The 13,738-nt window shown below is 52.1% G+C and overlaps 1 protein-coding gene across 2 annotated transcripts; it reads right to left on the bottom strand.

Annotated features, from left to right (window-relative positions):
* Window positions 1-1,503: 1,503 nt before the first annotated feature.
* On the bottom strand, window positions 1,504-10,671 carry FN3KRP (fructosamine 3 kinase related protein). 2 transcript variants are annotated; one of them, XM_028112662.2, is made up of 7 exons: window positions 10,453-10,671; window positions 7,667-7,780; window positions 6,005-6,156; window positions 5,294-5,385; window positions 4,264-4,346; window positions 2,947-3,069; window positions 1,504-2,702 (listed from the first exon to the last, which is right to left on the bottom strand). In XM_028112662.2, the coding sequence occupies exons 1-7, from the start codon at window positions 10,591-10,593 to the stop codon at window positions 2,364-2,366; spliced, it is 1,044 nt and encodes a 347-aa protein (XP_027968463.1). In that variant the 5' UTR covers window positions 10,594-10,671; the 3' UTR covers window positions 1,504-2,363. The 2 variants fall into 2 exon arrangements, with proteins under 2 accessions (XP_027968463.1, XP_027968464.1); XM_028112663.2 differs by lacking the exon at window positions 7,667-7,780.
* Window positions 10,672-13,738: the final 3,067 nt, after the last annotated feature.

Genomic DNA, 13,738 nt, shown 5'->3' on the forward strand with positions numbered 1-13,738 from the left:
AGTTGGAGCCTAGAATAAGCCTAAAGAGATCTCAAAACCCAAGTCCTGGACATACACGCTAGACTCCATTGGTTGTAGGATTTCCCAGCGCTTCAGTCAGATTTGGAGGGAAAGTGAGCAGGATGTGGAGACAAAGGGAGATGAAAACCTGAGACACAGGAACTGTGGTAATGATAAACTGAGGGGGATCACGCACCTCTGCACTCAAGATCCCACACAGGGCAAAAACTGGGAGGGCACAGCCGGCTGAGGCCCCTAGACACGGAACACAGGCCTGAAACCACATCAAGTGCTCGGAGGGTGCAGTGAGGTCTCTGACCCCGGGGGCACTGGCATCCTGTTTCAGGTGGAGACACCAAGGTTTCGGGGCCACTCTCATCAAAAGGATGCGCATAAGCTTTTTGGTGGGAAGGTCAAGTTCGGTTATCTGAGGACTTCCTTCTGTGGAAAGGGTGGCACTCTGGCAGGGGCAGACCGTGAGGTGTTGGGATACAATATTCCCATTTCGGTAAGAAGTACAACCGCCCCAGGGATGACCTGCTCCCCAGGCCCCTGCCTCTGGCAGCTCTTGGGGTGCTCACGGCTGCCCCGAAGGGCTCCAACGTCTCGCAGCCAAGGGGTCGAGGAGCTGAATCCAGAGCTCAGCCTGTGTGTCTAGCCAAATCTTCCCGCTATTCCAGAGACCAGCAGGCCGCCCTGCGAGGACAGGAGGCAGGCGGCCGCCAGGACACCGTGCCACAGCTGCCCTCTCAAAGTATGGCTCCGAATCGAACTCCATCCCCTCTGCTTCCCAGTCAGCCCAGACACCCAGGAAACACTGTGATCTCTGTACTGGGATGACGTGTGCAGAGGGGCTTTCACGGAACAGGGCAACCCCCCAACAGCTCTGGGTAGGTTCCCGGGCCTCTGGGTCTGCAGGTTATACAATTTTGACAACTTTTTTTTTAAGATTTTATTTATTTGACAGAGAGAGACACAGCCAGAGAGGGAACACAAGCAGGGGAGAGGCAGAGGGAGAAGCAGGTCCCCCACTGAGCAGGGAGCTCACCTCGGGACTCGATCCCAGGACCCTGTGATCCTGACCTGAGCCGAAGGCAGACATTCACTGACAGAGCCACCCAGGCGCCCCTTGACAACTCTTTATATAAAAATATATACACGTATAAGAAATTATGGATACAAAGTTAGGTACAAAAGTTGGTATTTTAGAATGAGCAATCGTACAAACTGCCAAGTTTAAAAAGGTGACAAGTCCTGCACCACCACCAAAGCCAGGAGACACGGATATACCACCTGTCTGCCAAGCACTTGCCACGCCGCTGTGACACTGTGTCCTGCGTGGGGCCCTGGCCACACACTCGCTGGTGGCACAGACCTCTCTCTACTGTCCACTGTTTACCAGGCCCCCCGGAGCGGCCCACAGCAGCAGTCCTCGGGCTACACCCGTCCTTCTTTGAAAACTCTGTGCTATTCTCTGATTGTACAGTCAAGAAAGAAAACTGCTTTTAAGAAACAACAGTTGTACCTGTTTATTGTCACAATACATCACAAACTCTGCCCCTGCCAGAGTTTCTTGGCAAACACCTAAGATAAACATTGAATTACGATGCAAATGAAGGAAATATACAGTCTTGTACATCATTGAAATCAAAGAAGTTTATTCAAATGTTTATGCAAAAGACTTTCTCAGCATCAATGCCATTCAAGAATATTCCCCATCACTGTTAAGATGAGGAAGGGAAAGCCACTGGTTTAGCAATTTTTTATAAAAAGGAATAACTCACAAGCTTGGAAAACGGCAGGCAAGATGGGGTGCCAACAGGAGGGATTCGGTGGCTCCTAAATTTACCCAAGACTAGCAGTTTGGTCACTCCCAGAATCAGCTTCCAGACTGGTCGGCCTGTGGCAGGACGCACAGGGAGGCACAGAAAGAAAGGGAATGTGCTCAGTTGAAACTGGGCATTAGAAGCTGTCCTCAGTACTGGTTTCATGTCTACACCCCCATCTAACCCATCGAGAAGCATCTTCCCGAACATCAGAGCTGCTCCTGGAGATGACACGGGAGGAGCCACCAGGGGAATGTGTCCTCAGCAGCACCTGGCATACCGGCCGCTTCCCTGCTCAGCCTCTGGGCAGCAGGGGTTTCAACGGGGCCCACACGACGGGGCCCACCCACACAGAGCTGGTTTTATCCAGCTATGCAGTCTAAGGAAATGTACAACCTCAGGAGGACAAAGTTAGCACGACAACTCGGGGAACAAGCCCTGATGGACAGGACTGTGGGGGATGGGAGGCGCTGGCCACAGGTGTCTGGCTAGGACCTGGTGCACCTGAGCCTGAGGCCCCCTCCAGAGCAGGGAAGCTCATTTGATGAGATTCCTCATGATATTCAGGGAGGACCCTCTATACCCTGACCCAAAATGATTCCAGTGGTTCAAATAGTGGAAGAGCTGATAGAGCTGCAGGCGTGCCTCAAACCCTGGGGCCTTGGGGATCGCGCTGTGGTAGGCAGAGTAGAAGGAGCGGCTGAAGCCCCCAAACATGCCGGCTATTGCCAGCTCGTATTCCGAGTGGCCGTAGAAAGAAGCCGGATCAAAAATGATGGGCCCAGAGGAGTCCTCTGCTACGTTTCCTCCCCAGAGGTCTCCATGGAGCAGGGCTGGGACAATGTCCAGGTCACGAAACAGGTCAGGGATCTTCAGCTGCAAGGGAGGAAACGCATTCTCAGCAAAGTGACCAACACGTGTGGGAGGGATGCAGGTGCTTTTCTGAGTGTGGCGCTCAGATGCGCACGGACACACACAGCCCAGGCGGGGTGGAGGGACACCGACAGCCACCCCCTGGCTGGCCCAGCCCACCTCCTGTCCAGACCTGGACCACAGGTGGCTGCACCTGCCTCAGGGCCTCCCCTGTCGGGCCTGCAGGGCCTGGCAAGGTTCCTCTCACCTGCAGAGCAGACCAGAGCTCCCGGGCCTCCCTGTCCCCAGACCCCTTCTCCACCATGTCCATCTGGGGCTGAATGCGCTGCCGTGCATAGAAGGTGACCCAATCCTCCTGCCAGTCATTCACCTGCGTGGACAGAGGAAAATGCCAGAGCCAAAGGAAAAAGCCCAAAGCGGAAGGGCACGACCGCAAGGGTAGGTTGTGGAAGGCGTGGCAGCTGACCAGGCAGACGGTGTCTCGTGGACAGGCTGGGACCTCAGACCCTGTCCCAGAAGCAGGGGACCCTCCCAGTGCAGAGCAACAGAGACCACTCTGAAGAGCTCTAGGACACATTCTTTCAACCTGTACTCACATGGGAGCACAGAGCCCAGAGCTGGCTGGCCTTCCCCAACCCATGGCTCATTTCTGACCATCCACCTGGCCCCAAGGAACCCTCTTCAGCCCCCACCCAAGCAGCCAGCACTGCCCTCCCCAGAGTGATAACATGAAGAGTCATGTGAAGCCCGCTTCAAGGAGACCGTCGAGATGCTGTCGAGATGCTGACCACCAGGAGGGAAGCAACACAACACACACACACACACACACACACACACACGCACGAGTACAGGGGCAACAAATACCGCCTAATTACAGAGACTCCCTCCCAGAGGCGTGCACACACATGCGCAGGTGTCTGTACAAACACGGGGTGAGCTACAGGCAGGCGAGGAAGGAGCAGAGCCAGCTGAAACACCCCCAGAGCTGCATGGAGCAGGTGGGACCGGGGAACCCCAGCCTTCAGCCACTCGCCACCCCGAGCAGGTTCCTGGACAACCTCTCCCCACATTCCAGAACCTGAATAGTGTCTACTGTGCCCACTAGGAATCTCTGAAAGTTTCCCAGCTCACTCAGCATATGCCTCTTCTGAGAAGCCACCTGCACCCTCCAAGAGCGTAGCCACCACCCCCCCACTCAGCATTTGCCGGGCATCAAGTAGAGCCCCGGGGCCCAAATTCCCAGGGAGCCAACCACAAAATCATAAAACTGAAAGGTACAATCCACTTGCATCATGCTATCTTTGAGGATTTAGTAGGAAATAAATTTTTCTTAATTCTAATTTTTACACACCTTGAAATCCAGCATCCTGACTCATTGGTCCTGTTTCTCTGAGCTTACCTAGCATGTGAGGTGGGTAAACCTCACATTGGCCTCTTAAAAATTAGCAAAGAGAAAAAGGGAGCAAAGACTTTTACTAAATTTCATGAATAAGGGAGAAGTGGTTCCTTCCCTGAGCAGCCGACCTGACTGGAACGCGGAAGGCAAAGTGCTGGTGTCACTCACCTGGGGGAGGTATCCACAGCACGTCACCACGTCAAACCCAAACTGGTGCACAAAGGGCCGTTCCGCCTGCCCGCCTCCTTTCCCTTGTAAGCAAAAGGAAGACAAGAAAGACAACTAGTCCCACACTCCCTCAGGCTGCTCTTGGAGCTCAAGGCAGCTTCGAGGCCTGTCCTTGGGGTGCCCTTTACCTCGTGTCCTCATCCAGAGATAAACAAGGGCCCTCTCCATAGACCCTCAGGACCCAGGACCAGAGCCTGTTCCACTAGACGCAACGAAGCAAGACACCCACACTGCCCAGGAGAGGCACCAGAGGATGCTCAGAGGAGCGACCACACTGCATCCAAAAAAACGAGGAAAACAGCTCACCCCGTGACACAACAGGAAAGGATGGCTCTCGGTGGCCAGCTGAGCCCCGGCCATTTGTGAAGAATAAACTGATTTGAAATGGCCTCCTTTGCATTCCCTGCGGCTCCCCCAAACTCAGCATATCCCAAAGGCCTGAACTACATGGGCTTGGAAGGGGTGGGATGGGGCCTGACAGGATCTGTCTGGCACAGCAGATTCTCGGTCGCCTGCTCCTGGTGCGTCAGCTGTCCTGCTCGCACAGTGACCCCAGGGCCGCACGCGGATTATCAAACGTGAAAGGATGAAAATACCGGAAGGTACTCTCCATGCCAACACCACACTCAGCTCTACGAAGGTTGGACGTGAGGGCCACCATGCTGTGCCTCACGTGTGGCTGTTCTCAGGAGAAAAGGCACCGTACAGAAAGCCAGAGTAACTCTGATGGGCTTTCTTCTGGGGAAGGAGGCGTTAAAGGAACCGTAACAGGACGGGGTTTCAAGTCCAGAAATACTACTTCTTCCAAACGCACTGTGTTATGGTACAGAACTGCATTCACTGTGTCCACTGTACCCCTAGCCGTGGGGCTGACACTGCTCTCCTTGGGAATCCACAACACAGACCCCACCCACGTGCCCACGCCAGCCAAGTGTCTTCGAGGGGCCCTCGCGCCCACACAGCCGCATACCCACAGTGCCGGCCTCCTTCTGGAGTGTCTCCCCAAGCCTCTTGTTGTCTAGGTGTAGGTCTGCGAGCTGGGTTCCAAGCTTGGCAGCATGGCTGTGAAATAAAGAGTGTCAGCCAAGTGTATGGCACATAATCTCGGGGTCACAGCCTCCTGCACAGTCTCAGGCCACGGAAAGCAGGTCAAGGGGATATACAGTCGGCTTCGGTGAAGCAAAGGGGAGATGAAGGGCCCTGGTTGTCTGATGCTCCTTCCCAGCCTTTCCCTGGCAGCTGGGTTCCTTGTCAGCACCTCACCGTGGGAGATTCCTTTCCCGTTTGCCCTCGGTGTGTGGAGCATATCACTCATTCTGCAGCACCCGTGATGTGTGGGGTCACAGGTTCCTCAAAATTACACCCCAGACGCAAGCTTTCAGGTATGACAAAACCACTCAGAAGAAAAATAAAGCCATGGGGTGCCTTGGGGCTCAACTGGTGAAGGGACTGCCTTCGGCTCAGGTCATGATCTCAGGGCCCCGCACCAGGCTCCCTGCTCAGGGGGGACTCTGCTTCTCCCTCTGCCTCTGCCCCCACCCCCGTGCCATCTCTTTCTCTCTCGCTCAAATAAGTAAATAAAATTAAAAAAAAAAAAAAGTCTGAAGACTCAAAAAATGCTTTAAAAAAAAGAGAAACAAAGCCAAGCAAAGGAGAAGGCAGAGAAGGTGCCCAGACAGACCTGCTCAAATACCGCATGTCCAAGTGCTCCATCACGAGCATGCTGCCGCCTCCTGGGGCGTCAAGGACCTTGATGGGCTTGGGCACTTTCACGGTGTCTGTTCTCAGGATTGCAGTTAAACTTGCCATCTCACCTTCAAACATTCTTTTGGCCTTTCCGAAAAATAACAGAGGGGTGGGGAGAGAAGGGAGAGCAAGGCTACTTCTGGAAAGAGTCTACGTAGACACGTTTTCTCAGGCATCACAATTTTAAGCCAAGGCTATCCTGACTGCAGACTCAACAGACGCAGGGCATTCTCTTGCTTTCGGGCAGAGTGGATTATGCACTAAAGCTGCCCAGGAGTAAGAGGGATAGCGCTTTTTGTTCTGGACCCCCTTCTACACTCTCGTTGAGTCTCTCCAGAGAGGGAACTGGAAGGCCTCTAATATCCCACCGAACATCTGGTGCTGGACTGCGTCCACGGGCCCCCCCCAGACGGCACCGCAGCCACAGCCCTGTCCCACCTGGCCTTCCACCCCCACATGCCAGGCACCTGGGGCCACCTCTCACCAGGCTCGAGGGCACCTCCGACCTTGTACGGGAAACCATCCCATCTTAACCACCATTTCCAACCTCCCCCCAAAGCCCTTGCTCCCCCAGACTGCAGCGACTGTCCTCCACCTCATCTCCTTGCTCACCACGGCAGGGACCCTTACCAAGGGCAAATCCCAGCCTGGAACACGCCCCAAGCTAGCAACCTGTGTGACAGCCCCACAGGGTCTGGCCCTGCCCACTTTCTACGCTCACCTGGGGTCCCTGCCCTGGGCTCCGATCCCACACCGCCATGCACACGTGTGCACACACCAGCATGTGCGCACACATCCCTGTGCTCCTGGGCTACAGCCTTCTTCTAGTTCCTCACAGATCGAAGCCCCCATGTGTAGGGGTGCCTCTGCTTGGAACACCACCCCCACCTTTTGCCAAGTCAGACCCTTCCTCATCATGCTTCAGATTTCAACTTAATATGTTCTGACTTCTCAGAAAAATCTTCCCTAACTTCCCAGACTCAGTAGCTACTCCCTCTAAAGTCGCGCCTTTTTTTTTTTTTAGTCAAAATGCTACAGAAGTATGAGCAGAAAAAGGCACAAGTGGGAGCATCTGACTCCAATTTTCACAAAGTCTGCACATTGCATGACTGCCCCCCAGACACAGACAGGACACTGTTGCCCAGAGGCTCCTCTGCTCCCAGCCATTCACATCCCCCTCCCCACAGATGTGTCACGTCTGCTTTGTCCTTGTACATGCAGAGGCCAACAGTCTGGCTTCTTTGTCCCACTGCCTTTGTTAGGCCGGTGCATCAACAGTCAGAGTTTATTCTCACTGCGGCAGAGCTCCCCTGAGTATTCCAGAATGGGCTCGCCCAGTGTACGGACGGACAGCTGGGCTTCCAGCGTGGGTCTACTATGAAGTGCTGCCAGGGACCTTCCTCTCCTTATTCTCTGGACTGACTCTATGACCTAGGGCAAGGTGCTTAAGTTCTCTGGGCCTGCTCCCTCACCTGTAAAAATGGGGTTAATAACAGTACCAAGCTCACAGGCTTGCTGCCATGAGTAGCCGAGCTAGCAGCTAACCCTTACGGAGCCCATTCTGAACACTTTATAAACATCATCGTTATTATACTACCTTGGAGAGCTGACATCCCTGAGGAGGAAGGTATGAACCGCGCCTTGGGCGTGTTCTGAACGTTCTCTTTAGGAGATGAAGGAGAACCGCCGTCCGGCTACTTGGCGGAGAGCACTGGTTGTGAAAAGGGAAGCGAGGAGTAGAATAAGATCTTCATAAGTAATCATGGCGGGAGAGGCGGGGAGGAACCTCAGAAATGTCTGCTGCTCGTGCGAGGAGAGCGAGGGAGAAGTGGGCAGCAGGGGGGGGCGCAGTGCTACAGAAAAGATCTGGAGCTTAAGGGAGGAGGGGGAGAGGAACCAACCGCAAGACAGATAAGAATACTCTTCTTTAGAGCAGGTCAATTCAAGTGGGCTGAGGAGGAAAAGGAAGAGCGATCAGGTGGTGTTCTCCTAGGAGCGCGCAAGGTATTTTCACTTCCTACAAGGTAAAGCATAAAAGAAAGTCCTGTTTTCGTACAACCAGCCAATGTTTACGCTACAGCCAATACGTCTGCATGACTCACACAGTATTCTCCACAGAAAGCTAGAAAACTACATGTTCAGAACTATCTGCCAAAGGACCAGAAGGAACTTAGGGGAGAAAGATTAGCAAAAAGAAAATGGACTTTGGGGCACCTGGCCAGCTCAGTCGGTAGAACGGGCAGCTCTTGATCTTGAGGTTGTGAGTTCCAGCCCCACGATGGGTGTAGAGATGACTTAAAAACTAAATCTCAAGGGGTGCCTGGGTGGTTCAGTCTTTAAGCACCTGCCTTCGGTTCAGGTCATGATCCCAGGGTCCTGGGATGGAGCCCCGCATCGGGGCCTGCTTCTCCCTCTCCCACTCCCCCTGCTTGTGTTCCTGCTCTCGCTATCTCTGTCTCTGTCAAATAAATAAATAAAATGTTTAAAAAAAATTAAATCTTAATAAAAAAAAGAAAGAAAATTGACTTTGATGACAAAAGAAAAAGTAAGAACCTGAAGACATAGCAGCGCAAGAACAATGCTCAGAAAGTGTCACTAAGTGGGCCCATTTTAATCATTGGAAAGTATTTGCTTCCCCTGTAATTAACACCCATTCTGAACTATAACAAATGCCAGCGAAGGTGGAAATACAAACAGGAAAAGGGCAAATGCCACATAAATGAGAAAACAAAACCAGAAAACAGAGCAGCCCTGCAGGAGAATGTGAGGAGGGGCAGCATGACTGCACAAGGGCTGCCTGAGCTAACCCCAAGCACAAATGTGGACAGATTCCTATAAAAGGGCTGTGCGGCAGGACCTGCAACTGATCTCTGCAGAACAGAGCACTGAAGGTGGGTCTTGAGAAACAGCGGTGATTCGGAAAGAGATCACCCCCCGTCACGGAAGGTGGGATTCACGTCTGGGAAGAAGATGAAAACAACCCCAAGAATCCAGAGAAAGAATAAAAGCATGGCAGGTGTGTGACATGAGGGCTTAGGTACTGGGGTCAGTCTTTCCGCCCGTATCTGAAACACCGCACCACCAACTGCTCACTGTCTCCTGGAGCCAACCGGGGCCTTTTGGCTAACACTGGGGTGACCCACCCCAACTGGGCACAGAAGTGACACCAGCAACCAGGAGCAAGTACGGCTTCAGCAGTGAGGCTCACCTGTTTTCTACAGGGCCCTTGGGAAAAGGTTCATGTACAAACAGAATTTTCTGGAGTGGGTGGCTACAGTGGGCTGAAGCTGGTGCCCCCTCCCCAGTTCCCCTGTCAAAACCTATCCCCCAATGTGACCCTGTTCAGAGGTGATTAGGCTCCAAGGGCTAGAGCCCTCTTAATGGGATGGGTGCTCTGACAGAAGAGACCCTAGGGAGCTCCCTTGCCCCTCTGACACTGAAAACACAGGGAGAAGTGGCCTTCCCATCATAGAAGTGGACTCTCAGCTCCCAGAACTGAGAAATAAAGGTCGGCTGCCTATGCTGCCCGGTCTGTGGTCCAGTGGCCCAAACTCACAAAGGCAGTGGCTAAATTATTTTCAATAATCCAGAAAGGATTTTGATCTCTGCAAGTTCAAATAAACCCCAGAACAAGAGGCTGCTACTACCAGACCCTGTTCAAAACTCCCAAGGGATTTCTCAAAGTAGCGGCCACATCCATCACTGGAAAGCCATCCCCGGAACCACCGTCCACACTGCAGCGGGGAGCATACTTGGGCGCAAGGGTCCCGAGAGGGCCGCCCAGAGGTCCGCTACCCGCCCTGGAGTTCACATGGCTCACCCCGCGTACGCGACCCCAGGAACGCCCAGACACAGCCTGAAGGGCAAGGGGGTCAGCAAGTGCCACCGCCCTGTGGCCCTGCGGTGCGGACCCCGACCCGGGCCTGGAGCACTTCCACCCCAGACCCGGAATCCCGGACCCCAGACCCCGTCCTGAATCTCGACCCTCACGCCGATTCCTGACCCGGATCCCGGACCTCGGACCCCCGCTTCCACACCAGGACCCCACACCCCGTCCTGAATCTCGACCCTCACGCCGATTCCTGACCCCGAATCCCGGACCTCGGACCCCCGCTTCCACACCAGGACCCCACACCCCGTCCTGAATCTCGACCCTCACGCCGATTCCTGACCCGGAATCCCGGACCTCGGACCCCCGCTTCCACACCAGGACCCCAGACCCCGTCCTGAATCTCGACCCTCACGCCGATTCCTGACCCCGAATCCCGGACCTCGGACCCCCGCTTCCACACCAGGACCCCAGACCCGGACTTGCAGCCCCACCCAGACCTCAGTCGCCGACCACCACCCACCCACCCTGGCCCGGCCTACGGCGGCCCTGACCTCCGCCTTGGAGTTCACTTTCACAAACACGCGTCCTCTGTCCGTGTCGTAACTCTGGCCCTGGCTAATGCACCCGCCCCCCGAGTGACCCGTAGCCTTGACGAGGTCGCAGCCCAGCTCGCGCTTCAGCAGAGCCTCCATGTTCAGCGAAGCTCGTCCGCGGACCGCCTCCGGCCAGGGAAAAGCCACCGGCCGCACGCACAGTGATTAGGTGAGGCGTGAGAGGGGCGGGAGCGGGCCGCCAGAACACCCTGCGATTGGGTGAGGCGCTGAGGGGCGGGACCGGGCCGCCAGAGCACCCTGCGATTGGGTGAGGCGCTGAGGGGCGGGACCGGGCCGCCAGAACACTGGGATTGGGTGAGGGGAGATAGGTCCCTTGGGCGGTAGGGCGAGAGAGCTCCCCCTTCTGGCCTCCGTCTCCATCAAGTGAGGTTTTCTTTTATTAATTTTCATACATGTGATTATCAATTAGCATCCGTCTCCCTAGTGATTTGAGTCTGCTTTGCTCCCTGTATTTTGGAGTTCTCCCAGGAAGGAGGTGACAGGATACATACCTGGAGAGAGAGATTTATTTTAAGGATGGGCTCTTTTAACCTTAAAAATAAAACTATCAGTTATTTTACTAGCAAAGATGGGGTTATCTAGGAACAGCAGAGAATTGCAACCCAGGATAAGCAGGCTTGGCAGAACCAGGGGCAAGCCTGGAGAACAGGGAGAGGAGGCTCTTTTTAGAGGAAAGGGGTTATAAGCATGACCCCTGGATAACCCCAGTTATTGAAAACAGGTCAGATAATAGATTATTCACATCAACAATGAGCTAAATAAAATCTAAACAACAGAGATTCAACGTATTTGCAGAAGTGGCACCAAAATCTACAATGTTTGTCAACAGTAATGGCTCTGAATGAACAAGAATGGTTATATTACTGTGTGTATTCCCTTGCAGCTTAAATACTGTTTTCTACTTGAGACTGAAACTAAGAACTATTTCAGGTTTAGTCTGTTATTTGATCAACTAAATGCGAGTCAATTCAACTGATGTACATAAACAATAACCTATTTAATTTGTAGGCATTTCTATTTTATGCCCATGTCATAAAATACAAATAAATAGCGGAAGGAGGGGACTGTGTTGGTCTCTCATTGGCTGGGCTGTGGCTGTCTCCATTGGCTGGGCTGTGACCCTCTCTCATTGGCTGGGCTGTGACCATCTCTCATTGGCTGAGCTATGGCTATCTCTCATTGGCTGGGCTGTTGCCGGGGCAGCAGGAAAATTTCCGTCCCGGAGCCGGGTTAGTAAAGCTGGACCCACCTGCAAGGTGCCTCTCTTCCCGGTGGGTCTGTAATTGATAAACCAGTGCTGGGCACAGAGCTCCCCTGTCGGCCTCCTGACTCCATTTTGGTGAGACTTTCTTTGATTAATTTTCACAGCTGACTATAAAAGGTAACTAAGCAGATTTTGTAAAGAACCAGAGGAGATTTTATCAATAAAAAAATTAATCAATTAATTAATAAAATTAATCAATTAATCAATTACATCAACTACATTAAAATTAAAATGAAGGCGCCTGGGTGGCTCAGTCGTTAAGCGTCTGCCTTCGGCTCAGGTCATGATCCCAGGGTCCTGGAATCGAGTCCCACATCGGGCTCTCTGCTCAGCAGGAAGCCTGCTTCTCCCTCTCCCACTCCCCCTGCTTGTGTTCCTGCTCTCGCTGTCTCTCTCTGTCAGATAAATAAATAAAATCTTTTTAAAAAATTAAAATGTAGTCTACTGGGCCCATTTAACAGCTTAGATGAGAGAATTAGCAAACTGGAAGATGTCAGAGGAATCATGAAGATGAACATGAGCCACTTGGGTGGCTCAGGCGGTTAAACACCTGCCTTTGGCTCAGCTCACGATCCTGGTGTCGTGGGTTTGAGCCCCACGCCGGGCTGCCTGTATTTCCCTTTGTGTTTTGCTCTATCTCAAATAAATAAAATATTTTAAAAATTAAAAAAAGTAGAAGTCATTAAGAATGTGGCACAGGGAGACAAACAGGGAAATTACAGGCAAGGTAAGACACATGAAGAATAGTAGACATTGAGCTGGAGTTCCAGAAAAGGGGAAAGGGAGAGGGCTATAATTGAACAGAAAATGGCTAAAAATTTTCTAGAACTGATGAAATACACCAGCCCTCAGATCCAAGTTCCCCCAAATCTTAAGCTAGATAAACTAAAGTTTCACACATAGGCAAGTAACAGCAAAATTGTCGGTCACCAAAGGCACAGGAAATCTCTAATGTAGCCAGCAAGGAAAGTCAGATTGCTTTGAAAAGATTAACGTCTGGTTTCCCAACCCTAATACTGGAAGCCAAAAAATGGTGGAATGATTGTCACCAAAAGAATATGACTGCCCAGGGAAAATAAGTTTTTAGGAATGAAAATGAGGGGTGCTTGGGTGGCTCAGTGCTTAAGCGTCTGCCTTCAGCTCAGGTCATGACCCTGGGGTTCTGGGATCGAGCCCCGCATTGGGCTCCCTGCTCCACGGGAAGCCTGCTTCTCCCTCTCCCACTCCCCCTGCTTGTGTTCCCTCTCTTGCTGTGTGTCTCTCTGTCAAATAAACAAATAAAATCTTTAAAAAAATGACCTGAAGACTGGCAGAACAGACTCTCCACAGCTAAATGTAGAGAAGAGGCCACACCTGGAAAAGGGTTGGAAGGGCGGCAACACAGTAGGGAGCCAAACAGACTAAGGGACTGTCCTCAGCAGGGAGAGATGCAGGGGCTCGGAAAGGAGAGAGGGCCAGACCCTCACACCAGCCACCCCCATCACAGGGAACCGGCAAGAAAGCCAGAGGGTCATAGTTTCACAAGTTCACACACTCATTGGGGCTTAACACTTGGAACTTTTAAGACATTATTCAGACTGAAGACCATTTGCTTTTATTTTTAATGATGCAATTTTCTACCAGCAGACCCTCCCAAAGGAAAACCAAAAGGATGCTTTACAGCCAAAAGTGACATAGGTTGTAAAGCTGAAACACAAGAAGGAGTAAAGAACAGAGAAAGTGATATATAAATGAGAAAATCTAATTAAATAGATTGTACAAAATAACAGTAAGCCTTGTATGATAAAAAGAATTTGAAAAATAATTCACTTTTTATTTTCATTTAGAAGGTAAGTTGTCCTAAGGTGTTGTGTTGTGTGTTCAAGAGTAAAGGTAAAGGTAGTGATTACCTTCAGTCTCTGATAAATTACCTGTGCATGTTGTAATTTCTAGAGTAAGTACTGAAAAATAGAGAATTTA

This window comes from Eumetopias jubatus, unplaced genomic scaffold (assembly GCF_037043125.1).
Source record: "Eumetopias jubatus isolate StellerSeaLion01/CBP00866 unplaced genomic scaffold, mEumJub1_p1.0 scaffold_10, whole genome shotgun sequence".
Classification (NCBI taxonomy): Eukaryota; Metazoa; Chordata; class Mammalia; order Carnivora; family Otariidae; genus Eumetopias; species Eumetopias jubatus.